Here is a 19,477-nt window from a genome sequence, read left to right on the forward strand (position 1 = left end):
CTTGTCACATGAACGCCGGAACCGGATATGGCGTCCGGCTCCTGCGCAGAGGCGCGCCTCGGCTGCCTGAGAAGTTGAGAGCGGGCGGGACTCTCCGGCCCTGCTCCCAGCCATGGGCCGCCGCAGGGCAGCGCGTGGGCGCGGGGCCGCAGGTGGCCGCACTTGGCGCCCCGCGGGCCGCTTTCTGGAGGCTTTCGCCGAGGAGGTGGGCGCCGCGCTGCGCGGTGAGTGGGGCGTGATGCGGAGCGGGGGCGGGGGTCGGAGGCCCAGGGTCGGGTCGCGGAGCCGCGGCTGAGGCCGGGTCCCCTTCTGTGCCCGGTGTAGCGTCCGTGGAGCCAGAGGCGGCCGAGGACGAGGGCGCCCCGGGCCCTGTGCACCTGCCCTGCGCTCTGGCCATGTGGGAGCTGGGCCACTGCGACCCCCGGCGCTGCACCGGCCGCAAGCTGGCGCGCCTGGGACTGGTTCGCTGCCTACGTCTGGGCCACAGGTTCGGCGGCCTCGTGCTCAGCCCCGTGGGCACCCAGTACGTGTCCCCCGCAGACAGGTAGGCGGGAGAGGACAGGGTGTGGGGGTGGGGAGGGCGGGGTGCCTCCTGGGACTTTTCTTAATGAGTCCCCTACTCTGGCGCATCCTTCTTTTCAGGGCTCACCTATTTGCACTGATCTGTCTAGTTTGCCCCCATTACCTAGGGCAAAGTCCAGGATGCAGGTTTCAATAAACGTTTGTTGAGTGAATAAATGAGCTTTATCGAGGAACACATCCCCCCCAGCTGCCTCAAAAGCTTGGCCCATGAGAGTCCTTGGGGGTCATTGGCATGGGGGAATGATGCCGCTGAATCCCCAGTGGGGCCAGCACCAAGTTGACCCCAGAACCAAGCCCTATGCTGCTCCTGGCAGACAGTTGGTGGCACAGTCCGGGGTCGCCGTCATCGACTGCTCCTGGGCCAGACTGGATGAGACTCCATTTGAGAAGATGCGAGGGAGCCACTTGCGGATCCTGCCCCACCTGGTGGCTGCCAACCCTGTGAACTATGGCCGGCCTTGCAGGCTCTCCTGTGTGGAGGCCTTCGCTGCCACCTTCTGCATCCTGGGTGAGTGTCGGGGCCTGGCAGCCTGGAGTCTGGCTGTGCTCCCAGCAGTGTGTTTTCTGCTGCAAGTCCCAGGAGGAGCATGACCATGTATGGGGAGGTGGCCAGGGTTTCATCCTAACTCCCACTTAAGTCCTCGCCATGCCGGTTTGAGGTGGAGGCAGAACACATCGCTGGCCTACAAGCACCCGTATTTGGCCCTCGTTGTCAGGGCACCACCGCTCTGAGAGTCCTTTGTTACCACAGCTCATCCCCAGAGACCTTATGGTCCACATGGAGGCCCAGGTGGGTGGCCCTGTGAGACTCCCTGTGGGGAGAGGGACTTAATGGGCTACTGAGGCAGAGGCTAGTGAGTGGGCATGGGCTGTCTGGACCGTGGGGAAGTGTCAGCGGGACTTTTAGTTCGTGGGACAGAAGGAACCAGCGGCAAGGGTGACAGGAGAGGGATTGTCTACATCCTTGGAATTCCTGTTTCCTGCACCAACAGGTTTTTCAGACCTTGCTGTCATTTTGCTACGGAAGTTCAAGTGGGGCAAGGGCTTCCTAGACCTGAACCGCCAGCTCCTGGACAAGTATGCAGCCTGCAATGGCCCAGAGGAGGTGCTGCAGGCAGAGCAGGAGTTCCTGGCCCACACCAAGGAGCACCCCGAGGAAGAGGAGGAAATCGGTGAGGTCTGGCACAGACACAAGTCCCCTGGGTGGGAGCCAGCACCCTCCAGGCCTGCCACCTCCTTTGAGAAGCCTGGGGGTTGGGGGGAGCCTTCCTGCCACAGCTGTGGGATGCTTGGTTCTGCTCCAGGCTCACCTACAGGTCACTTTCCTCTTTGATTCCTCAATTCAGATCCCTTTGATGTGGATTCAGGGCGAGAGTTTGCAAACCTCAACAGGCCCGTGTCTGGCCCCCGGTAGGTCCTTGGGCTTCCCAAGTTTCATGACAGCTCAGACCCAGGGCTCCCCTCCGCCTCTGGCCTCAGCCACTCCTGCTGCAGGGTGGGGTGGTGTCCTAAACAACACCAGGATGCCTTTCCGAGTGCGGAGAAGGGAAGGTGGATGTCCTGATGGAGGGATTTCAGTTTTGAGAGGACACGGAATAGGAATCTGTCCTCAGCTTGGGGGCTTTGGTGAATGAGTGGGGAGGGGTGTTACCTCAGACTGGCCAGTGAACGCACCCCTCCCTCCCAGGCTGCCCAGAGACAGGGCTGACAGTGACACCGAGGAGGAGTCTGAGGAACTTGGGCCTGACCCCAAAGATGGGGGAGGCGGCGGCAGCAGCCCTGAAGAGACAGAGACCAGGGTCCCCACAGAGATTTGGAAAGGAATCAGGAAACGGCAGAGAGACTGAAAACTGCAGACATGTATATTTTCCAAGGCGGAGTGATGAGGACATCTAGAGATGGCAGTGGAACTTGCGGGAACACACACAGACCTGGTGGCCTCAGCCCCTGCAGCTGCCAGCAGGACTGGACTCTGGGTTTTCTCTCTGTGCTTCTAACCCGGCCTTGCTCTGGGTCCTGCCTCAGAGCCCTCCCAATGAAGCTGCAAGCCAAGGAGACCCCTGTGTGAGCCTCTGCTTCTCTGCGCTTGGCCTGGGGGTTTGGGGGGACCCTCAGCCTCTAGTGAGGCAGACCCTGCCTAGAAGGGTCTGGGGTGTGGGGATGGGGCTGCAGGGTAGGTCTTGTGTGGGCACCCATGCGTTCGTGAAAGGAAACACCAGATAGCTGGCCAGTTGGCATGGAGCCCCTTACACTGACCAGCCTTGGGTGACATCCTCAGCCAGAGACCCTGGGCCTGTCAGCTGAGTGAGGACTGGAGACCTGTGCAGCTCTCAGGCAAATCACCCTCCACATGCCCTCTGGGGTGGAGGGTCCCTGGAGAAGGGTGGGGACACTGCACATGTTCACCCTCTCCCTCCAAAGCCTGGATTGTCCAGACTCAAAACGCAGACCTTCCTGCCTCTTCACCTAGTGAGGCCTTGCCCCAGCCCTGGAGAGACGAGGACAGAACTTCCTTTAGGACAGGGCTCTCCTATGTAGCACTGGTGACATTTAGGGGTGAACCATTCTTTGTTGGGGGTGGTTCATGGCAGGATGTCAAGCCTGGTCTCTACCCACTGGTGCTAACAGCGCAGCTTTCACCCACTCCCCAGCTGTGACTGACTACCAAAAATGTCTCCAGGCAGCACCTAATGTCCCCTGGGGGGCAAGGCTGCCCCACTGAGAGCCCTGCTTTAAGACCAGCGCCCTCCTGCCCTGTGGCTGTGGAACCTGAGGTAAGGTGGGAAGCTCACCTGGCGGCCAGGCCTGCTCTCTCTGCTCCAGGGTGGGGGGGCAGCTGCTGGCCAGACCTCGCCCAGTCGGCCGTCTGGATCCAGTGGGGTGGGGCTTACTGGGCACAGGGGGTTCACGGCACACACCAGAGACATGACCAGGGCAAAAGGGAGCCCAGGGAGTCCAGCCACAGCATACACACCATGAAGCAGGGGAAGGGGCACCACGAGCCCGGCTGCACAAAGCTGACCACAGCGAGAGAACAACACGGGGACTTGGGGAGGGCCTGGCTGGCGGCCGCAGGGGCTCAGGGGTCCGCCTCCATGTACTTCTCCAGCTCCTTGAGTCTCTTGACAAACTCCTGCGCCTCCTTGTTGTTGCGGCCCTCCAGCATCCTAAGCGCCGATCTCACTGCGGGCAGGTGGTGGGGGGACGCGATGGTGCCAGTGTCAGCCCGGCTGGCCCCGCCATCAGCCCCTCCCCCGCCCCGCCCCTCACTCACCCTGGGCTCTGGGCCGGCGCAGGTGCAGGGTGACCGGCTGCCCGGCCCTCGCGCTCCCTCCCACCTGGGGCCTCGCGACGCCGCCAATGCTGCCCAGGCCCAGGGCTGCCTCCCCCGCGAAGTCGTTGGTGGACAGCCAGTCGTGGTCCATGATGGTGAACAGCACGCAGGCGCCCCGGCGGCGGCAGGCCTCTGCGGGCACGGAGCTGGGGGCGGGGGGAGGCGGGCGGTGGTCACCTGGAAGCCTGCTCCCGGCTCCGGACGGGCAGGACAGGGAGGGACACTCACAAGTAGAAGAGCTCGTCGTACACGGGGTGCAGCGTCCGGCTCTTGACCTGGGTCCTCTGACTGCGGACCAGAGGGAAAAGGTGCGGCGGGCCCAGCTCCACGATCACAAAGGGGTCGCTCAGGCCTAGGGACACGGCTGTGAGCGGACCACGCCGCCGTCCCCGCCAGCCCCGCCTCGTCCCGCCGCACCCCTCCCCCGCACCGTTGGCGTCCAGGGGGAGCAGGTCGGCGGCGTGCAGCACCTCCACCACCAGCCGCTGTTCGGCCGCCTCGTAGTGGCAGCGGACACTCAGGCGCCCAAACCGATTGTGCTCCAGGGACCTCTGTGAAAAGCCAGGGGGCCGGTGAGCCGGAGGCCGGAGACTCCCGGAGGCGGGGCCTCGTGCCCACACCTGGGCCGCACTACCTGCTTGAGCTTGTCCAAGTAGTACTGCTCGATGCACTCCCGGGTGGAGCACTGGTGCAGGCGCAGCTCCTCCTCCAGCCTCTGCAGGAAGGAGGAGGCCCCTGGTGATGCCGGCAGCTCCTCACGGCCCCATTTCACGTGTGGGGCGTGGATGAACTCAAATTTGGGTCTCTGGTGTCCACCCCTCCCCCTTCCTCTGTCAGAGGCCCCAGGGACAAACTTCACCTTGTAGCTTCCATCCCTCAGGCTCTCCAGGGGCAAACCCTGGCCCTCAGCGTGGAAAAAATTGACCAGGGCCTGCGGCGGGGCAAGAGGGAGAGATATCAGGGGCGAGGTGGGTGCTGGGGACCGAGAGTGGAGACAAATGGAGCCTTGAGCAGCACCCGGCTCGGGCTCTCGGGAGCCCAGGGCAGAGCCACTCACACCTGGGGCGCATCAGAAGCCCCCAGGAAGCTTGGGAAAATGTCGGTGCCTGAGGCCAGATAGCTGTCTTAACAGGTGGCCCAGGTGCTTCTGACACAGGTGGGCTGGGGGAAGGAGATGCTGCGCTGGTGGGTTCCCAGAGGAGGGGTGTCCAGGGAAGGCCTGGCGTACCAGCAGGGTGCAGCAGGGCAGCTGGGAAGGGTCAGCAGCATTGTCGCCCTGGGCCTGGGGTTGGGGGGAGCCAGGAACTGGGAGCTGCAGCAGGAAGGGCTCTTCCACATGGCCCTACCTCCAGCGTGAAGTGGAAGCGCCCATAGAAGTCGGCAGACACGTCACGGTTTGCGCCCAGAGCCTGCAGAATAGCCTGTAGCAGCAGCTCCCAGAGGGCCTCCAGCACCCTGTGGGGACACTCGGCATCTGTGACTGGACACTGGGCCAGCCCTGCTCCACCTGCCCGGGACCATACCTGCTCAGGTTCTCCTTCACCAGAGAGGCGTTCAGCAGAGCCAGCTTCTCATCCAGGTACTTCAGGAGCGGGGCCATGGCCTGCAGGCAGGGTCCTCAGGCTGGGACTGAGCCTGGGCCCCCACCCCACACACGCATTCCCCGCCATGCCCAAGCCCTCACCTGGCCGGGCACTCACCTCCTCGTTCTGGATGGAGTCAGGCGAGAGGCTGATGTGCTGCACGTACTTCCTGATGTCACCCACCATCTGTGGGAGGACGGCGTTCAGCACCAAGTTGGGGTGCAGGGAGGGGGCAGCCAGGTCCCGCCCCACCATCCCTGCCCACCTTGGAGGTCAGGTGTGCCGTCACGGTTCGGGCCTCCCGCTGCAGGTCCTCATCCAGGGCCTGCATGCAGCTAAGCAGGGGGCGCGGGAGCGCACCCTCGAGCCCTGGAGCCCCCTCCAGCCACGCCAGGCCACGCAGCGCCTGGCCAGCAGCCTTGCGCAGGAGCTCCACATCGTTGAGGACCACACAGAGCTGGGGAGGTGTGCCGGACATGTGTGGGTTGGCAGTCAGGTGGTGGCCCCACCGCGCCTCCTCCTCCCCCAACTGGCCCCTCCCCGCCCGCCTGTCGGCTCACTGGCTCGCTCACTGCCTCGCCCGCTGCCCCAGGCTGAGTGTCCACCTTCTTCCGCAGCAGCTCTGTGTAGAAGAGGGCGGCTTCACACAGGTCCTGGGGTGGAAGATGGGGGCTCAGGAGCTGTGGGCAATGTCCCCTGGCCCTGTTGCCCCTCTAGACCCCGATCTCCTCCCGGGAGTCCCCACCTGGCTGAGCTGGGTGCCCAGCCCCTGGGCCTGGGCAGGGTCTGGCCATGCCAGGCGGGCCCACAGCTCCTGGATGTGGCTGAAGCAGAGGCTTGCAGTGGCTGCGGAGCTGCTGTGCTTGGAGGAGGAATCCATGGGCTCCAGCTAGGAAGCAGGGGGAAGCCTTGGTTGTGAGGGTGCCCTGGATGAGCCCAGCATCCTCAGGCCTGGGTGCTCACTCACCGTGTCCACATCCACGGCTCCCTGAAGCCTCCACTTTGCTTGGTCCCGCAGCACCTGCAGCCAAAGCTTCACAGCAGGCAGGAATGGGGCATGGATGCCAGCCAGGGCAAGGGAGCGGCTGTCCCTGCAGCGGGAGGCCAGTCAGAGCTCGCCCCAACTCAGACACCTTGAGCCAACATGTCCCAGGTTCCTAGCCTAAGGAGGCCCCGAGGAGAGTCTCTTGCACAGAGCCCTCCTAGAGGAGACTGGAGGACACGTGGGGGCAGGACACCCACCGGCCCGGGATGCTGCCCCAGAAGCGCTGGATGTCTGCCAGGGTCAGGTAGAGCTCAAAAAGCCCCGAGGCCACCTCGAGGGTCATCTTCGGGCTCAGCTCCTCCGTCAGCACCCACGCCTCTTCAGCCACCTGCCCAGGAGGGTGGAGTCAGACTACCAACAAGAGGAAACCCAGGCCCCTTCCCAGCCAGGGGGCTCTCCCCAGGCCACCTCCTCACCAGACGCTCCAGCTGCCGAAAGGTGAGGGTGAAGAAGTCGATCTTGATGATGCTGCAAAGGACACACCTCAGACATCTGCTCTTCCTGCTCCCCAGCGGCAGCACTTGAGGGGCTGGATGGGCAGGGGCAGCAGGGAGAGCGCTGGCCCCACCTGTGGAAGAGGCTGGCATAGATGCCATAGCAGGACTGCAGATCCTCGTAGACAGTGTCAGCCAGCTTGACCAGCCCTGCAAGGCGCTGTGGCCCCGGCTGCAAGGAAGCCCAGCACACTGACCTTCTGGCCTGCACCCACATGCTGCCCCCCCTCCCCTCCCCTGAGCCACACCTGCTCCCCCTGACCCATGCCCCCACTGAGTCACACCTGCTCACGAGGACTCTGGGAGTTCAGGAGCTTGTCGAACCATTCACGATTCCCTCTCTGCAAGGGAAGCCGCCAAGGCAGCATGGTGGGTGGGAGGGAAAAGGACAACAAAGTGTGTGTGGTACAGCAGGTCCAGGTGGGGGCAGGGGCACGGGCAGGGCCGGAGCAGTTAGCCCAGACCAAGCTACCGGACACACCTTCAGGGCAGCAGCAATGTCCATGTTTAGCTCCGTCTCGAAGGGGCAGATCTCAAAGGAAGGCTGGAAGAGCTGCAGCTTGCCAAGACACCTGGGCGACCGGTCACCCGCTGACTGGGGGTGCCCCACCTAGTCCCCTACCCCTATCCCGACCCCCACCCCTCGTGCCAGCGGCTGCACCCACTTCAACAGCAGTTCCAGGCGGTAGACAGCTGTGCTGTTGGTGGCAGGGAAGTAGTCTCGGAGATGGCGCAGCAACCGAAGCCCAAACTCAGAGAAGGCGGAGAAGCTGTCTGCCAGTCCCTCCTCCTGGGGGACAGGGCCCTTAAGAACTGACTCCTGAGTGCCCGGTCCACGGCAGAACCAGCCAGTCTACAAGGCTCTGCCCTGAGGAGCACCCTCCCTACCACCATCTCCAACCCCACTGGCCTTGCAGTGATGACCTCTCCAGCCCCTGCCTCCGCAGCTCCCCCTGGAGGCACAGACGCCCTCAGGGCCCTTGCACCACCAGCTGTGCCTCCTGCGAGCTGGCCCACTCCCTCTGTTGCTCGCGGGGCTGAAGCGGCACGGCCTCCCTCCCTCGGGACTCCATCAAGGTATCGCACACCCGATCCTGGGACCGCACAGCACGTGCTCTCTCCTAGGTCCCGCAGTTTGTCCGTTTGTTTTTAAACACCTACCGCACCCGCAGGCTGTGCACCCCACCAGGGCAGGACTCTGGCCGTCCCTGCCTGCCCCAGCCCGAGCAGCTCCACGGCACACCCCCCAGAAACAGCATTTTCAGCCAAGCCCACCTGCTCTTGGGGCAGCGAGGCCGCCTCTTCCCAGTGTGCCTGCATATCTTCCAACAGCCCCAGCAGGTAGCCGTAGTCCAGGGTGCGGGTCTGATGGTGGCGGCTGCTGACCTGCCAGTGCCTGCGGGGCCCCAGCCCAGGGTCAGGGCAGCGGCCTTGGGGCCGGGACCAGGAGGAAACCGGCGCCCCTCCAACTCACAGCACAGCCCTTTTCCGGGACCCGCCCCTCCAGTGCCCCGCCCCTCGCGACGCGGCCCCGCCCATGTACTTGCAGTTTCGCCCGCCAAGGCTCCGCCCCTCCCACCGCCCTTCCGCCCCGTCGGGGCCCTGCCCTCTTGCGGCGCGGCCTCGCCCACTCACAGCACAGCCAGCTGCAACGCCGACAGGTTGCTCTGCGCGCCGTGCAGGCAGAGCACGGTGGCCGCAGGCCCGCTGAGCTCACCGCGCCAGCTGCTCGAGTTGGGCTGGGGGACGGGCCGGGCGTGGGTGGAGGCGGGAGACCCCCATCCCCTCTCGTCCCCCAGGTCCCCGGCCTCCCCCTCTCGCCCTCCCCACGCCGCGCCTGGCTGCCCCGGGGGCCCGAGGGCGGCGCTACCTCCTCGGCTTGGTGCTCGAACTGCAGCAGACGGCTGAGCAGCAGCAGGTAGGACAAGAAGCCCGAGCGCCCGCGCTGGCTCATGCTCGTGTCCCTCTGGAACGCAGGGCCCGCCGGTCACCAGCCCTGCCCAAGCCCACGGGCTGGGGCGCAGGGCTGCAGGGCGGGGGTCCCCCTTGGCTTCCCACCTGTGTGGTGATCAGCTTGAGGACCAGCTGGCAGTCCCCCTGCACGCGGGAGGCGCTGGAGCGCGGTTCCAGTTTGAACCAGCGGTCCTCACCAGCCACGGGCACCTCCTGGGGAAAGGGGGTTCAGATTAGTGATTCTGCCTCCCTCTTCCTCCCGCACAGACTGTCTACAGGACCGTGGGGAGAAAACAGGCCTACGATTCCCACTGAACACGGGTAACCAGCACAGGGAGCGCTTAGGGGTGCCTGGACCCCTGGAGGCTGTCCCTCCCCCACTCCTCCCAGCATGGTGCCCCCCCAGCCCCAGAAAGATGGGAGACTGTTGGGGGAATCACAGGACATAGCAGCGGTATCGCAGGAAGGCGGGGCACCCATGAGCAGGTGTTCCATGAGTGACGCCCCGACACCCACTCACGCGGATGGGTATGTTGAGGCACCCCAGGAAGTCATCGGTGTGGTCCTCCGTGGGCCCTGCTGTCCCATTTGCGCGGGCAGACTTGACAATCTGTTTGAAATACCTGGGGGCAGTAGGGTGGGCGTCACACCTGTGGTCCCTGAGGAGCCACCACCTGTTAGCCCCCATGGCCGAGCTGTGAGTGTCAGGGGCACAAGGGTCCCACCTGCCATACCTGCTCATGCCCTTTAGGCCAATGACTTCATTCAGCTTCCTGCATGCTTCCACCAGGGACACGTCATCATCATGATCCCTAAGGGTGGGGCGAGGTGGGGGTACCTGGCTGGTCTGGAGCCCAGCCTGGCCCTGACTGCCCCCTCCCGCTCTCCCCAGACCAGAGGCGCCCACATCCCCTGCCCTGCAGGGCACAGGGGCCTATACCAGATGTCCAGGTGCAGCTGGTCGGTGCTGACATTCTCAATCTCACTATAAGGAGAACAGAGAGATACCCTTTAGGGTCCAGGTGATCCTCTGCCCAGAGCTGGGGCAGGGACCATTTCTGAGCCTCAGTCTCCTCCTCTGGAAAATGGGCATAGGACCAGCCCCTCAGTTCCCTGGGGCAGGCACTGAGACCGCATACAGGCACAACTGCCACATGCAACCCCCGGACCAGCCTGGCACCGCAGCAGACCCTGCCCAACCACCCTGCCACCCAGCTGGACGAGGGGCCTTACAAGAGGAAGTGCTCTTTCCACACGGGGTTCAGGGTGCTGCTCTTGACCTCGGTGACCTGGATGCACTTGGCCGGCAGTGGGCCACCACGCTTGCTGCCCTTGCGGAAGCTGAAGCGCTGCTCCTTGTGTGGGCCCGGCTCCCTCAGGGTGCCTGAGGCCGGCAGGATGCCCAACATGCAGTACGGGTCACTGAAACCTGGGACACGGCAGGTGCCTCAGCCCCTGACCCCTGACCCCAGGCCCCCCCGTGAACCCCCGACCTGAGCTAGCCAACGTCCCGGCTGAGCTAGCCAACCCCACTCACCGTTGGGGTCTTTGGCCAGCAGGTTCTTGGCACGCATGACGGAGACTTTCAGGGCATATGTGGGAGCCTGTGGGTGGGTGGGGGTGTGAGGGCCTCTCGGGGCTCAGCGTGTACCCAGCCCTGTGCCCCCTCCACCCCGAGCCCCTGCACACGAGCACTGCGCTGGTCAGCGTCTGCCCAGGTGGGTGGCAGCCTCACCTTGGCCTTCTTCACACGCTCCACGGCCTCAGCATGTTCCTCGGGGCTGCTGCCGAACACCTGCACAGGGCGGGCAGGTGTGAGGGCCCAGGTACCGCTGAAGCAGGGCTGACTATTGTCCTGGGGTCCTCACGGGGTTGGGGAAGCACACACAAGTGAGGAATAAAGGTGTCTGTCCATCTGTTGGTTTGTCCTTTCTACTTTTTTTCTGTGTGTCTGTCTGTCCATCATTCTTTGTATGTCCTGTATCTGTCTACCTGTCCTTTCCTGTGTTCTTTATATCTGTCTCTGTGTTCATCTGTCTGTCTTTGTGTTCTTCTGTTTGAATGTGTCTGTGTGTCTGTCCATCACTCCATCTTTCTGGGCATGCCTGTCAGCCTGTTTGTGTCTGCCTGTGCATATGTGTGTGTGTGTGTGTGTCTTGTGTACATGGGGCAAATCTGTGTGTGTTGTTCAGGTGATACTGACATAAGCAGGTGGGGGAAAGTGTCTTAGTCCTCCCCAGAGATGGGGAGGGGCCAGGCCAGGAGGGTGGGTGGGACCAATGGGGCTCACCTGCTGCAGGTAGCTCAGTAGGGCCCCCTGGTCATCCACCTGGTCGGGGCCCATGGTCCCTGCGCGGTAAAGGACTGTGTACAAGGCTTCCTCATAGAGCATCTCCACCTGCAGGTGGGGAGGGGAGCACATGCCGAGTCCTGGCCACCCTGTCCCTGTCTCTTCTCAGCCCCGGGTTCTGGCCACAGGGGGTCTCAGGCTCCTCGAGTCCACCCTGTGTGCCCAGCCCCCAGCAGCTCCTCCCACTGGCAGAGCCCAATCCCTGCCTCTGTGCCTTTGCACCTAGCAGGCCCTCCACTGGGGGTCCCTCCTCACCCCTGACCTCCGCTCACTTCCATGGGGAGGCCTGGCCCACCCACCCCAGACCCTAAGTCTGGCACACAGAGGTACTTACAGCCCCTCCTGGGGCCAGGTCCCCTTCCCCCTTACCTCCTCTTGGGTCAGGGCTCTAAGGCCACGGCTGGGGTCCACGGGCTCTGTGGGGGCTGGGGAGCTACTGCGCAGGAGGACCTGTGAAGGGCACCGGGTGAGGGCCTCTGTGGCTCCCGGGGCCAGTGGGGTGGGGAGCGCTCCAGGGAGGGAGGGAGTGGAGGGCGGAGGGGCAGGTGGGGAGGCCTGGCCCAGCGCCCCATGCCAGGCAGCAGTGCCCGTGCTATCCGCACCTCGGGGCACGGCAGGCCCTGTCTGCTTTCCCCCTTCTTCAGGATGAGGCGCATCTGGGCGAAGAACTCCACACCATCTCCAGGTTTCCTGCCAAGAAAGCCCAGACTCGGGGTCAGCAGACCCTCCCCAAAGCTACAGCTCAGGGCATGTGCCGGCCCACATGACTCAAGGGTCTCTGCATGTCTGGGGGTGAGGTATGATGCCCGCCCTGGCCTTGGCTTCAGAGCCTCCTGGGCTCCCCCCAGGGGCCATGCTGGGCAGCTGGTGTGTGAGGTCAGCGAAGGAAGGGGGGTCAGGTGCAGGTGACCATGACCGTGCGGAGCGGGCTGTGGGGTACCCACCAGGCCCCAGCCGCGGGCTCCTGCACTTCGGTGCTGCTGCTCGCCGGCTCCTCCTCAGTCCTCCGGCGGAAGGACGGGCACACCTGCACCTGCCTGAGCACGCTGCTCTTGATCTCCAGCAAGGTGGACATGGTGGGTGGCCTGTGGGCAGAGAGCACAGCCACGGCCTCCGGTCGGGCCACTTGTTCATTCACTGGTGTTGCCATACTGTCCCCAATGATTAAATCAGATGCCACCCTGAGCAATGACTGAAGTGTCCCCCGTTACTCAGAGGTGCCCACTGCTGGGGTCATGGGCTCCAGCCCCTCCCAGGGCTGCAGACTTGCTCAGTCCAAGCCCTATCCCTTCCCACAGGTTCTGGCCACCCAGATCAGAATGACTAGTACTGAGCTGGCTTCAGGGGATGCCCGGGGCCCATTCCTCACTCGACACAGAGGATCCCTCTCCGTCCCAGCGTGGTATCTGAGCTGCTCCAGGCAGGATGCTACATGGTGGCTCAGCTGCCACGGCAACATGGGCAATTGGAGCCGGACAGGAGAGTGAGCGGGAGCTGTGGCCCCACAACCCACACTTGCCAGAAGAGGAGTAGGCCCTGCTCTGGGGACACCTTCCTGTCCAGGTGGCTAGGCCCTGGGATGCCCCTGAGGGGCAAGTGGCTCTCACTGCCAACTCCAGTTCCCCCGGCCTGACCAGCCTTTGCTGTTACACCCACACACGTCCTCCAGGGGTCTCAGTGTCCCCTGCAGACCCTGCTGGGAAGGGCAAGATGATAGCTAAGCCAGCAAGGGCCCCTGAGCCTGCCTCTTCCACCCCATGGCCCGGCCCAGGCACCCACCTCTCCCCTGGGCCAGGCAACAACCTCTGGCCCTGGGCCCCCTGGATCCCCAGGGTGGTCTTCTGTTCCCCTGTTGAAAACCATCAGGGCAAAGTGAAGACCCTTTCCTGGGCCACCTCTGCCACTCGGTGCCACCCCTCGGGCTCCCTGCCCCAGGCTTGCCGGCCTCTTGTGCAGGACACACCGTGCTTCCCCTCGGCCCACCTGGGGGCCTTCCCACTGTCTGGGTCTCCTCATTGTCCACTCTTGAGCCCCCCCACCCGCCCCCACAGGGCCAGGCACGTCAGCCTGAGCCTGCCATTTTCATTTGACAAAATAGGAAATGGGGACCCGGCCAGATCCAACTCTACTTGCCCCGATCTCACAGGCACTTAGCAATGGGAGAGCCAGGTGAGACCCGCCCCTGCCCTGTGCGCCCGCTGCTCAGGGGCTGGGCCTGTGCTTGTGCAAGTCTCTGATTACCAGCGCTGCCCCTTCCTGGACTCTTATGCTCTGCTAGGAGAGCCGGGGCCAGGCACGCCTGCCACCTCGTGGGTCCTATACAGACTTTTTGAGCAAACCAGGTCTGTCTCTGGGTGGGCCCGGGCTGCCATCCCTGGTCTGCGACCCCCACCAGCTCTCAGCTCCTCGTCCTGCTCCCTGACCCTCCAACCCCGGACCTGTGGGGCCCAGGGGACACTGGGCTCAGAGGGTCTCATCTGGCCAGACACGAGAGCTGGGGACAGGGAAGGCAGGTGGCTCAGCCCCCACAGCTCCCCCCACCATACCTGTCAGCACCTGCCCCTGGGGGCCTCTACCCAAGATGGGGGCTCCGCAGCCTCTGCACGCACTTCCCGAAGCTGTCACCCTACAGCGGCAGTGAGGTCCCGAGGGGGCGCTGGGCGTCACGGGCCCCCTTTTCCTCTCTAGCTGAGTGGAAGAGGCTGCTCCCCCCACAGCCCCCCAAAGCCAGGGAGCAGCCACTGCTTTAGCTGTTGCCACGGCAACCGCCAGCTGCGGCTGCATGTGACAGGGGCTCGGGGCTCACATTCCCAGAGATGAAGATGACGCAGGAGCCAAGTGGCCTGAGCTGCAGGGTGGGGGGCTTTCTCTGTGAGAACGAAATGTTCAAGGCAAGGCAGGCCACCTCCCCTGATAATCCTCAGACCAGCCCTGGAGAGGGGGTGCCACTCTGCTCCCCCACCTAGAGGAGGAAACTGAGGTCCCGGGGTTAGGAACCCACCCAAGGCCACAGAGCCAGCAGGAGGCCAGGGATGGAGTCGAGGTCTCCCCAGCTCTGGTGTCCGAGCGCTAAGCTCTGGCTCGGCTTGAGTCTTGGGGTCCATCCAGATGGGCTGGCCTTCCCCTGTGCTGCGCAGCCCCTCCCTGCTCCCTTCCTCAGCCCATTGCCAGGATGGGGCAATAGTGACGGCTGGGTGCAGGGGTCCAGGAGAGATGGCTCAGCCTGAGAGCCCAGAAATTCCCTTTGTTCCCCTGGAAACCCTGGGCCGCCTGAGCAGTGATGACCTCACTGCACCCAACAGCCTGGGAGCCAGCCAGCACCTCCCCCAGACCTGCCTTTGACAGTGGGCATGTGGCCGACCCCCAGGAAGCAGTCACTGGCTGCAGGGGCTCTCAGCCTGTACAGGGCATAGTGAGCTGGGTACAGGGCTGCAGGGGACCCCCCCATCTGTCTGACAGGCCCCATGGGACCCCTTCCTGAGCGCTCCATTTCTCGGTCCCAGGTCTGGCCGGCAGCTCAGAGCAGGACATGCCGGTACCCCTGCGCATGCCTGGCCACCAGTTCCCATTTATCCAACGAACAAAGTGACGCGGGCCAAGGAGCTGAACGCCACACAGGCACCGGGCCCAGCTGAAAGTGACAGGCCCGCCGTGTTCCCGGGCTGTACCCAAGGCCCAGGGTTGAATGGGAAATGATAATTTGCAAAGTGGATGTCACTGTCCCATTTCACATCCCAGGGTTGGGGTGAGCTGCCCTGAGCCAGGCCTCGAGCCCAGGGCTCAAAGCCAAGCTGTCTCCTGCTAGCCCATTGGGGAGCCGGGGTGGCACTGAAGCAGGTAGGTCTGGGGCAGCTGAGCTGAACTGGAGGGCCAGCTCTCTCTCTAGTCACAGTCCCCAGTGGCTAGCTGGCCACCCTTGGAGTGAATAAACACTTTCAGGGCGCTGGGGCCTTCTTACTGAAATCAGTCCCTGGAGACTTAGGGGTCGGGGGTCCACTGATGCCGCCGTGGGCATGTGTAAGGGAGTGGCAGGATGTCTGGCCCCACCAGCTAGCTGTCCCTGCTGCCGTTGGTCTTCTCTTCCCAGCCCAGCCCCCACCTGACCCCCCCTCACTCTTCCTATAGGATTTCTGCCTCCCACCTCTCCGTGTCCTCATTGACTCTGCACACAGTGCTCCCCTGCACACAACACAGCTGCAGTGCCTCATTGCAAGTCACCTGGCGTGCCCATTACAAATATTAGGGTCTCATCCCCACTTAATCCCCAGGGAGGAACCTGGGAATCTGTATTGTAACCAACTCTGTAGGTGGACCTAGAGCTCTGAAGCTTGAGACAGGCTGTAAAAGGCTAGCTAGATGCTTCTAGAATGAACGCATTTAAAATTAAATCCTCCGAGGTCCCCTCCCACTTGGCCAGGCCGGCCCCCTCTTACCTGTCTTCCCTCACCTGTTCACCCGGCGTTCCTCCCTCCCACTTCTCTCAGTGACATCCCCTCTCGCCCCTTCCTCCCGTCCCCCCTCTTCCCGAAGCTCCCCGTGGGAACCTCGGGCCCCCCAGTTCTGTCGGGGTGCTTCTCTCATTGGTGGGCGCTCGCTTCGGGGACAGTTTGGAAACCTGTGAGGGTGTATTTTTTTTGGACCCACCCAGACGTCTGGAGGGATTTGGGGAAAGCAAGGGGTCCTGCCAGGATCGGCAGGAGGGGGACGGAACTGGGCTCTAGGGGCGTCTTCCTCCCTGGAGGGTTGGCTGGAAAACCCCGCGGAGCGTCTCGGAGCAGGGCGGGGGGTCCTCGGCCCCGGCCCACCTGCGGCTTCCCCCGGGGATGGCGCGCCGGGTAGGAGCGGGGTCACCCTGCGCATCCCGGGGGCCACCGGCGGACGGCGGTCCTGGAGTCCCGCGCCCCCCGCGGCAGGGAGGTCTGGTCCCCCCGCCCCTGTGCAGTGCGCACCCCGCTCCCGCCGGGTCCTGCTTCCGCGCTCCGAGGGCCGCAAGAGCGAGGGCCGCTCCTCCAAGCGCACGCCGGCCTCCGTCTCCCCGGGGCAGACGGCGCGTCTTCTCGACCTCCCGGGGCCCGGGGTGGCGGCGAGCGCGGCGCGGGAGCTGGACCGGCGGCTCTCCTGTACGTCGGCGCGGCGCCGGGCCGAGCTTCGACGGCCGGGCGGGAGCCCGCGGCACTCACCGTGGGCCGGGCGGCGGAGGAGTGGGGACAGTGCTCCTGCGGGCGCCGCGCTCGGCACCGGCTCCGGGGACGCTTTGGCTGCGCAACCGCTCGCAGCTGCCGGAGCAGACAACACAGCGCGGGCGCAGCGGCTGCAGGGGCCGGGGGCGGGGCCGGGCCTGCTCGCCCCGCCCCGCCCCGCCGCTCCGGGCCCGCTTCCGCCCCGCCCCCGCCTCCCTTGAGTCCCACCACCGCGCCCCCGCCGCAAGGGGCGCCGGGCAAGGATCCCTGCGCCCCCCGTGCTCTGCCGGGCACCCCCTCCCCCAAGGGGCGGTGTTCGGGGCTGTCAGTCAACCCACAGGTGGGTGCAGCGCGGGAGCAGGGTCTGCTCTGCGTCAGGACCCCCTCCTGGGGGCCCCAGGGAAGCCAGAGTCGCCGAAACGGAACAAGATATGCCCGGGTCCGCAGCGCAGACTTTTCTGGAAAGCCTGCGCAGTCATCTCCGAAGTCGCCCTACCAGCCCAGCGCTGTCCCCAACACAAACATGGAGCGGACCTTGGTCTGGGGACTCCTCCACCGCGGGCCTAATCGCTCTTCTTCTCAGAAGGGACAGTCCGCACCCGGGGCAAGGGGGTGCTGCAGGCACCAACCCGGGATGCCCACAACAATCCTGATCACCTGTTGGGGTGATCGACCCCATGGCCCATGCTGGGTCGCTTGCTGGGTTGCCCCTCCGGCTGGAACCGCCGTCATGGGCTGGACCCTCTCTAGCGCCGTTCCCAGCCCATCCTCGGTGCCCCTCCACCGCACCGTGGTCACCTGGAGAGCTTGTAAAAACAGATTGCTCGGCCCACCCGGGACCTGCTGATTCCCAAAGTCTGGGCTGGGGCCCCATCATCTGAGGCTCCTCCCACCACACTTGGAGAACGCTGGGGGCTGCTCAGAGGTTCTGAACTTGTCAGAGATGCACAGCGTCCCTGTATCCCAGCCCTGCATTTGGCGGATCCTGCTGGACCCTCAGAGCACCTTTTACTTGGGGATCAAGACTGTGGTTTGGAGAAGTTTTCACCCTAAAGACCTTGTCTCTAATGGAGGGACTCCAGGCCAGATGGGGAACAGACAGACCTAGAACCCACTTCAGCTTAGACCCAGAGGCAAAAGACAGTTGGCTCTGGGGAGGCCAGGGGTCAGCTGAACTTAGGAGAGGGCCAGAGTCTGGAGGAGCAGGGTTCCAGAACAGAGCTGCATGCTGGGAGGCAGCCCACCTGTGCTTTCTTCATTCCCCAGTCCAGAGGAGACCAGACGCTTCCCCTCGCCCCAGGATGGGGCCACCACCTGTCTCAATTTCTAGACCCAGACTCACAGCCATGCCATGCATGCCTGTCTGTGCAGGATAAGACACAGAACCACCTGGTTTGGGGAAGACAGCCCTGCAGCGGGGGAGACAGCACAGAAGGGTGGGTTCTCCTTCTGGAAGTTCTGGCCCCAGGCCCTGCTTCCATCCTGACCCAGCACAGCCAGGCAGATGGGGGCAGGGGTGCTCAGGAAATGCACAATGGCTTGGGACAGATGAGTCAGGTGAGCAGGGGAGGGGCCTGGATCCCATGCCACCAGCTGCCCCTTGGCTTCCTTCTGCAGGGGATGGAATGGGTTGGGGGCAGCTAATGTCCTTCCCTGGGGATTTGGCAGGTCCTGAGCCAGGGTCTTGTAGCTGATGCCCCCCACCTCTGCAGTCTTGCATCAGGTTCTGCCAACCTGTTGGAACAAACACTGCCTGGTTGCCATGGTGATCCTAATGGCTTTGGGGTGAAGAGATGAGTCTGCAGCTGCTGTAAACAGGAAGTTAGGAGGGGCAGCTGCCAGTGGAGGGGGTCCCTACTCACACCCCCATCCCAAGCTCTGAGGGGAGCTAAGGGGCTGGGGGCCAGTGACATCACGAAGATGCACCAGCCCCTAAGACTAACACCACGCAGCCTGTCAGGGCAGAGGGCGCCTGGAGACCTCACCACTCTCTTTTGCAGGTAGGGAAACTGAGGCCCAGAGAAGGGAAAGGGCTTGTCCAGGGCTACACAGCAACAGGCTGGGTCCCAAACCCAGCTCTGGGCCTCTGTTTCCCCAGGAAAGCATAATCCTCAGGGTCCTTCCCTCCACAAACATTTCCTGGGGAGGGAGTGATGGTCCCATTCGTGCCGACCCCTTCATTCTCCCCCAACCTCCTGGGTCAGACTCCTGCCCTGCCACACTCCTCCGCTGCCTTGGGCCTCAGTTTCCCTCATTAGTAAAACGGAGATAGCAGCAGCAGAGCCCACCTCTCAGCAGGGGGAGGGGATGGTCTTACCACGGAGCAAGTGCTGGTTAGAGTCAGCTGCAGCTCCTCCAGTCCACGGGGGATGGGAACTGGAGCCACCATTGCCCAGGACCCTCCAGTGGCCTTGGGAGGGGCTCTTTCCTTCAGGGACTTAGTTTTGGCCTCCGCAGTTTGGAGGTTTAAGCTCATCCTTGTGCGATCCCACAGCCAGGAGAGGACAGGGAGGGACGCCCCTTGCCCCGTGCCTGTGCCCCAGGCCTCGAGCTGAAGGATTTACCTTGGCCCCCTTGCCCCAGGCCTCCCACAGCGGTTCTGAGCTCGACGGGCTGTGAGGGGGCAGCTCGGGGCATGCACAGGAGTTAGGGCACAAGGCACCCTGCCTATGGGGATCAGGGCTCGGTGGGTCTTGTGGGGAGGTGGGTTTACTCGTGGAGCTTCCAGCTGGAAAGGGTCTAGCAGACAGGGTGAGTGGCTTTTCCTCCTTAGGGCCAGGAGAAAAGCACCAGGCTCTGGGCAAACACTCTGATGGCTGCTGACGGGCAGGGAGAAGGGGCCTCAGAGGTGAGAGGCATCCTGGCAAGTCCAGGGCACTGCCATCACTTTTAATAATGCATGAAATCACGCCCTATGGTGGCAGCCCTTGGAATTGCAGGCACAGCTTCCTAGCAG

General features: G+C 63.9%; 2 protein-coding genes across 2 annotated transcripts; one reads left to right on the plus strand and one right to left on the minus strand.

The window, feature by feature from the left end:
* The first annotated feature begins 36 nt into the window (after window positions 1-36).
* Window positions 37-2,637, plus strand: TSR3 (TSR3 ribosome maturation factor). Its single transcript, XM_082600433.1, has 6 exons — window positions 37-224; window positions 325-544; window positions 897-1,090; window positions 1,575-1,754; window positions 1,929-1,992; window positions 2,270-2,637. Exons 1-6 carry the CDS (start codon window positions 113-115, stop codon window positions 2,427-2,429), a joined length of 930 nt encoding a protein of 309 aa, XP_082456559.1. The 5' UTR covers window positions 37-112; the 3' UTR covers window positions 2,430-2,637.
* Window positions 2,542-12,431, minus strand: BAIAP3 (BAI1 associated protein 3). Its single transcript, XM_082600434.1, has 34 exons — window positions 12,286-12,431; window positions 11,944-12,031; window positions 11,711-11,791; window positions 11,282-11,389; window positions 10,727-10,786; window positions 10,529-10,595; window positions 10,225-10,420; window positions 9,932-9,976; window positions 9,726-9,803; window positions 9,512-9,614; window positions 9,097-9,204; window positions 8,909-9,004; window positions 8,674-8,777; window positions 8,314-8,434; window positions 7,704-7,828; window positions 7,520-7,610; window positions 7,323-7,379; window positions 7,113-7,210; window positions 6,961-7,012; window positions 6,742-6,872; window positions 6,467-6,590; window positions 6,245-6,388; window positions 6,060-6,152; window positions 5,765-5,956; window positions 5,617-5,685; window positions 5,440-5,519; window positions 5,263-5,371; window positions 4,776-4,847; window positions 4,551-4,631; window positions 4,347-4,467; window positions 4,145-4,268; window positions 3,857-4,062; window positions 3,375-3,765; window positions 2,542-2,623 (listed from the first exon to the last, which is right to left on the minus strand). The coding sequence occupies exons 1-33, from the start codon at window positions 12,414-12,416 to the stop codon at window positions 3,662-3,664; spliced, it is 3,459 nt and encodes a 1,152-aa protein (XP_082456560.1). The 5' UTR covers window positions 12,417-12,431; the 3' UTR covers window positions 2,542-2,623; window positions 3,375-3,661.
* Between the last annotated feature and the right edge of the window lie 7,046 nt (window positions 12,432-19,477).

Source organism: Mesoplodon mirus (assembly GCF_964341445.2).
Source record: "Mesoplodon mirus genome assembly, chromosome: 15".
NCBI lineage: Eukaryota > Metazoa > Chordata > Mammalia > Artiodactyla > Ziphiidae > Mesoplodon > Mesoplodon mirus.

Coding starts and splice junctions, on each gene's coding strand:
- BAIAP3 (XM_082600434.1), bottom strand. CDS start 12,416: ATGTCCACCTTGCTGGAGATCAAGAGCAGCGTGCTCAGGCAGGTGCAG. Junction 11,792..11,943: donor AGGGCCTGCCGTGCCCCGAG/GTGCGGATAGCA, acceptor TGCCCTTCACAG/GTCCTCCTGCGCAGTAGCTC. Junction 5,957..6,059: donor GCGAGGCAGTGAGCGAGCCA/GTGAGCCGACAG, acceptor ACACCTCCCCAG/CTCTGTGTGGTCCTCAACGA.
- TSR3 (XM_082600433.1), top strand. CDS start 113: ATGGGCCGCCGCAGGGCAGCGCGTGGGCGCGGGGCCGCAGGTGGCCGC. Junction 545..896: donor TACGTGTCCCCCGCAGACAG/GTAGGCGGGAGA, acceptor TGCTCCTGGCAG/ACAGTTGGTGGCACAGTCCG. Junction 1,755..1,928: donor CGAGGAAGAGGAGGAAATCG/GTGAGGTCTGGC, acceptor TCCTCAATTCAG/ATCCCTTTGATGTGGATTCA.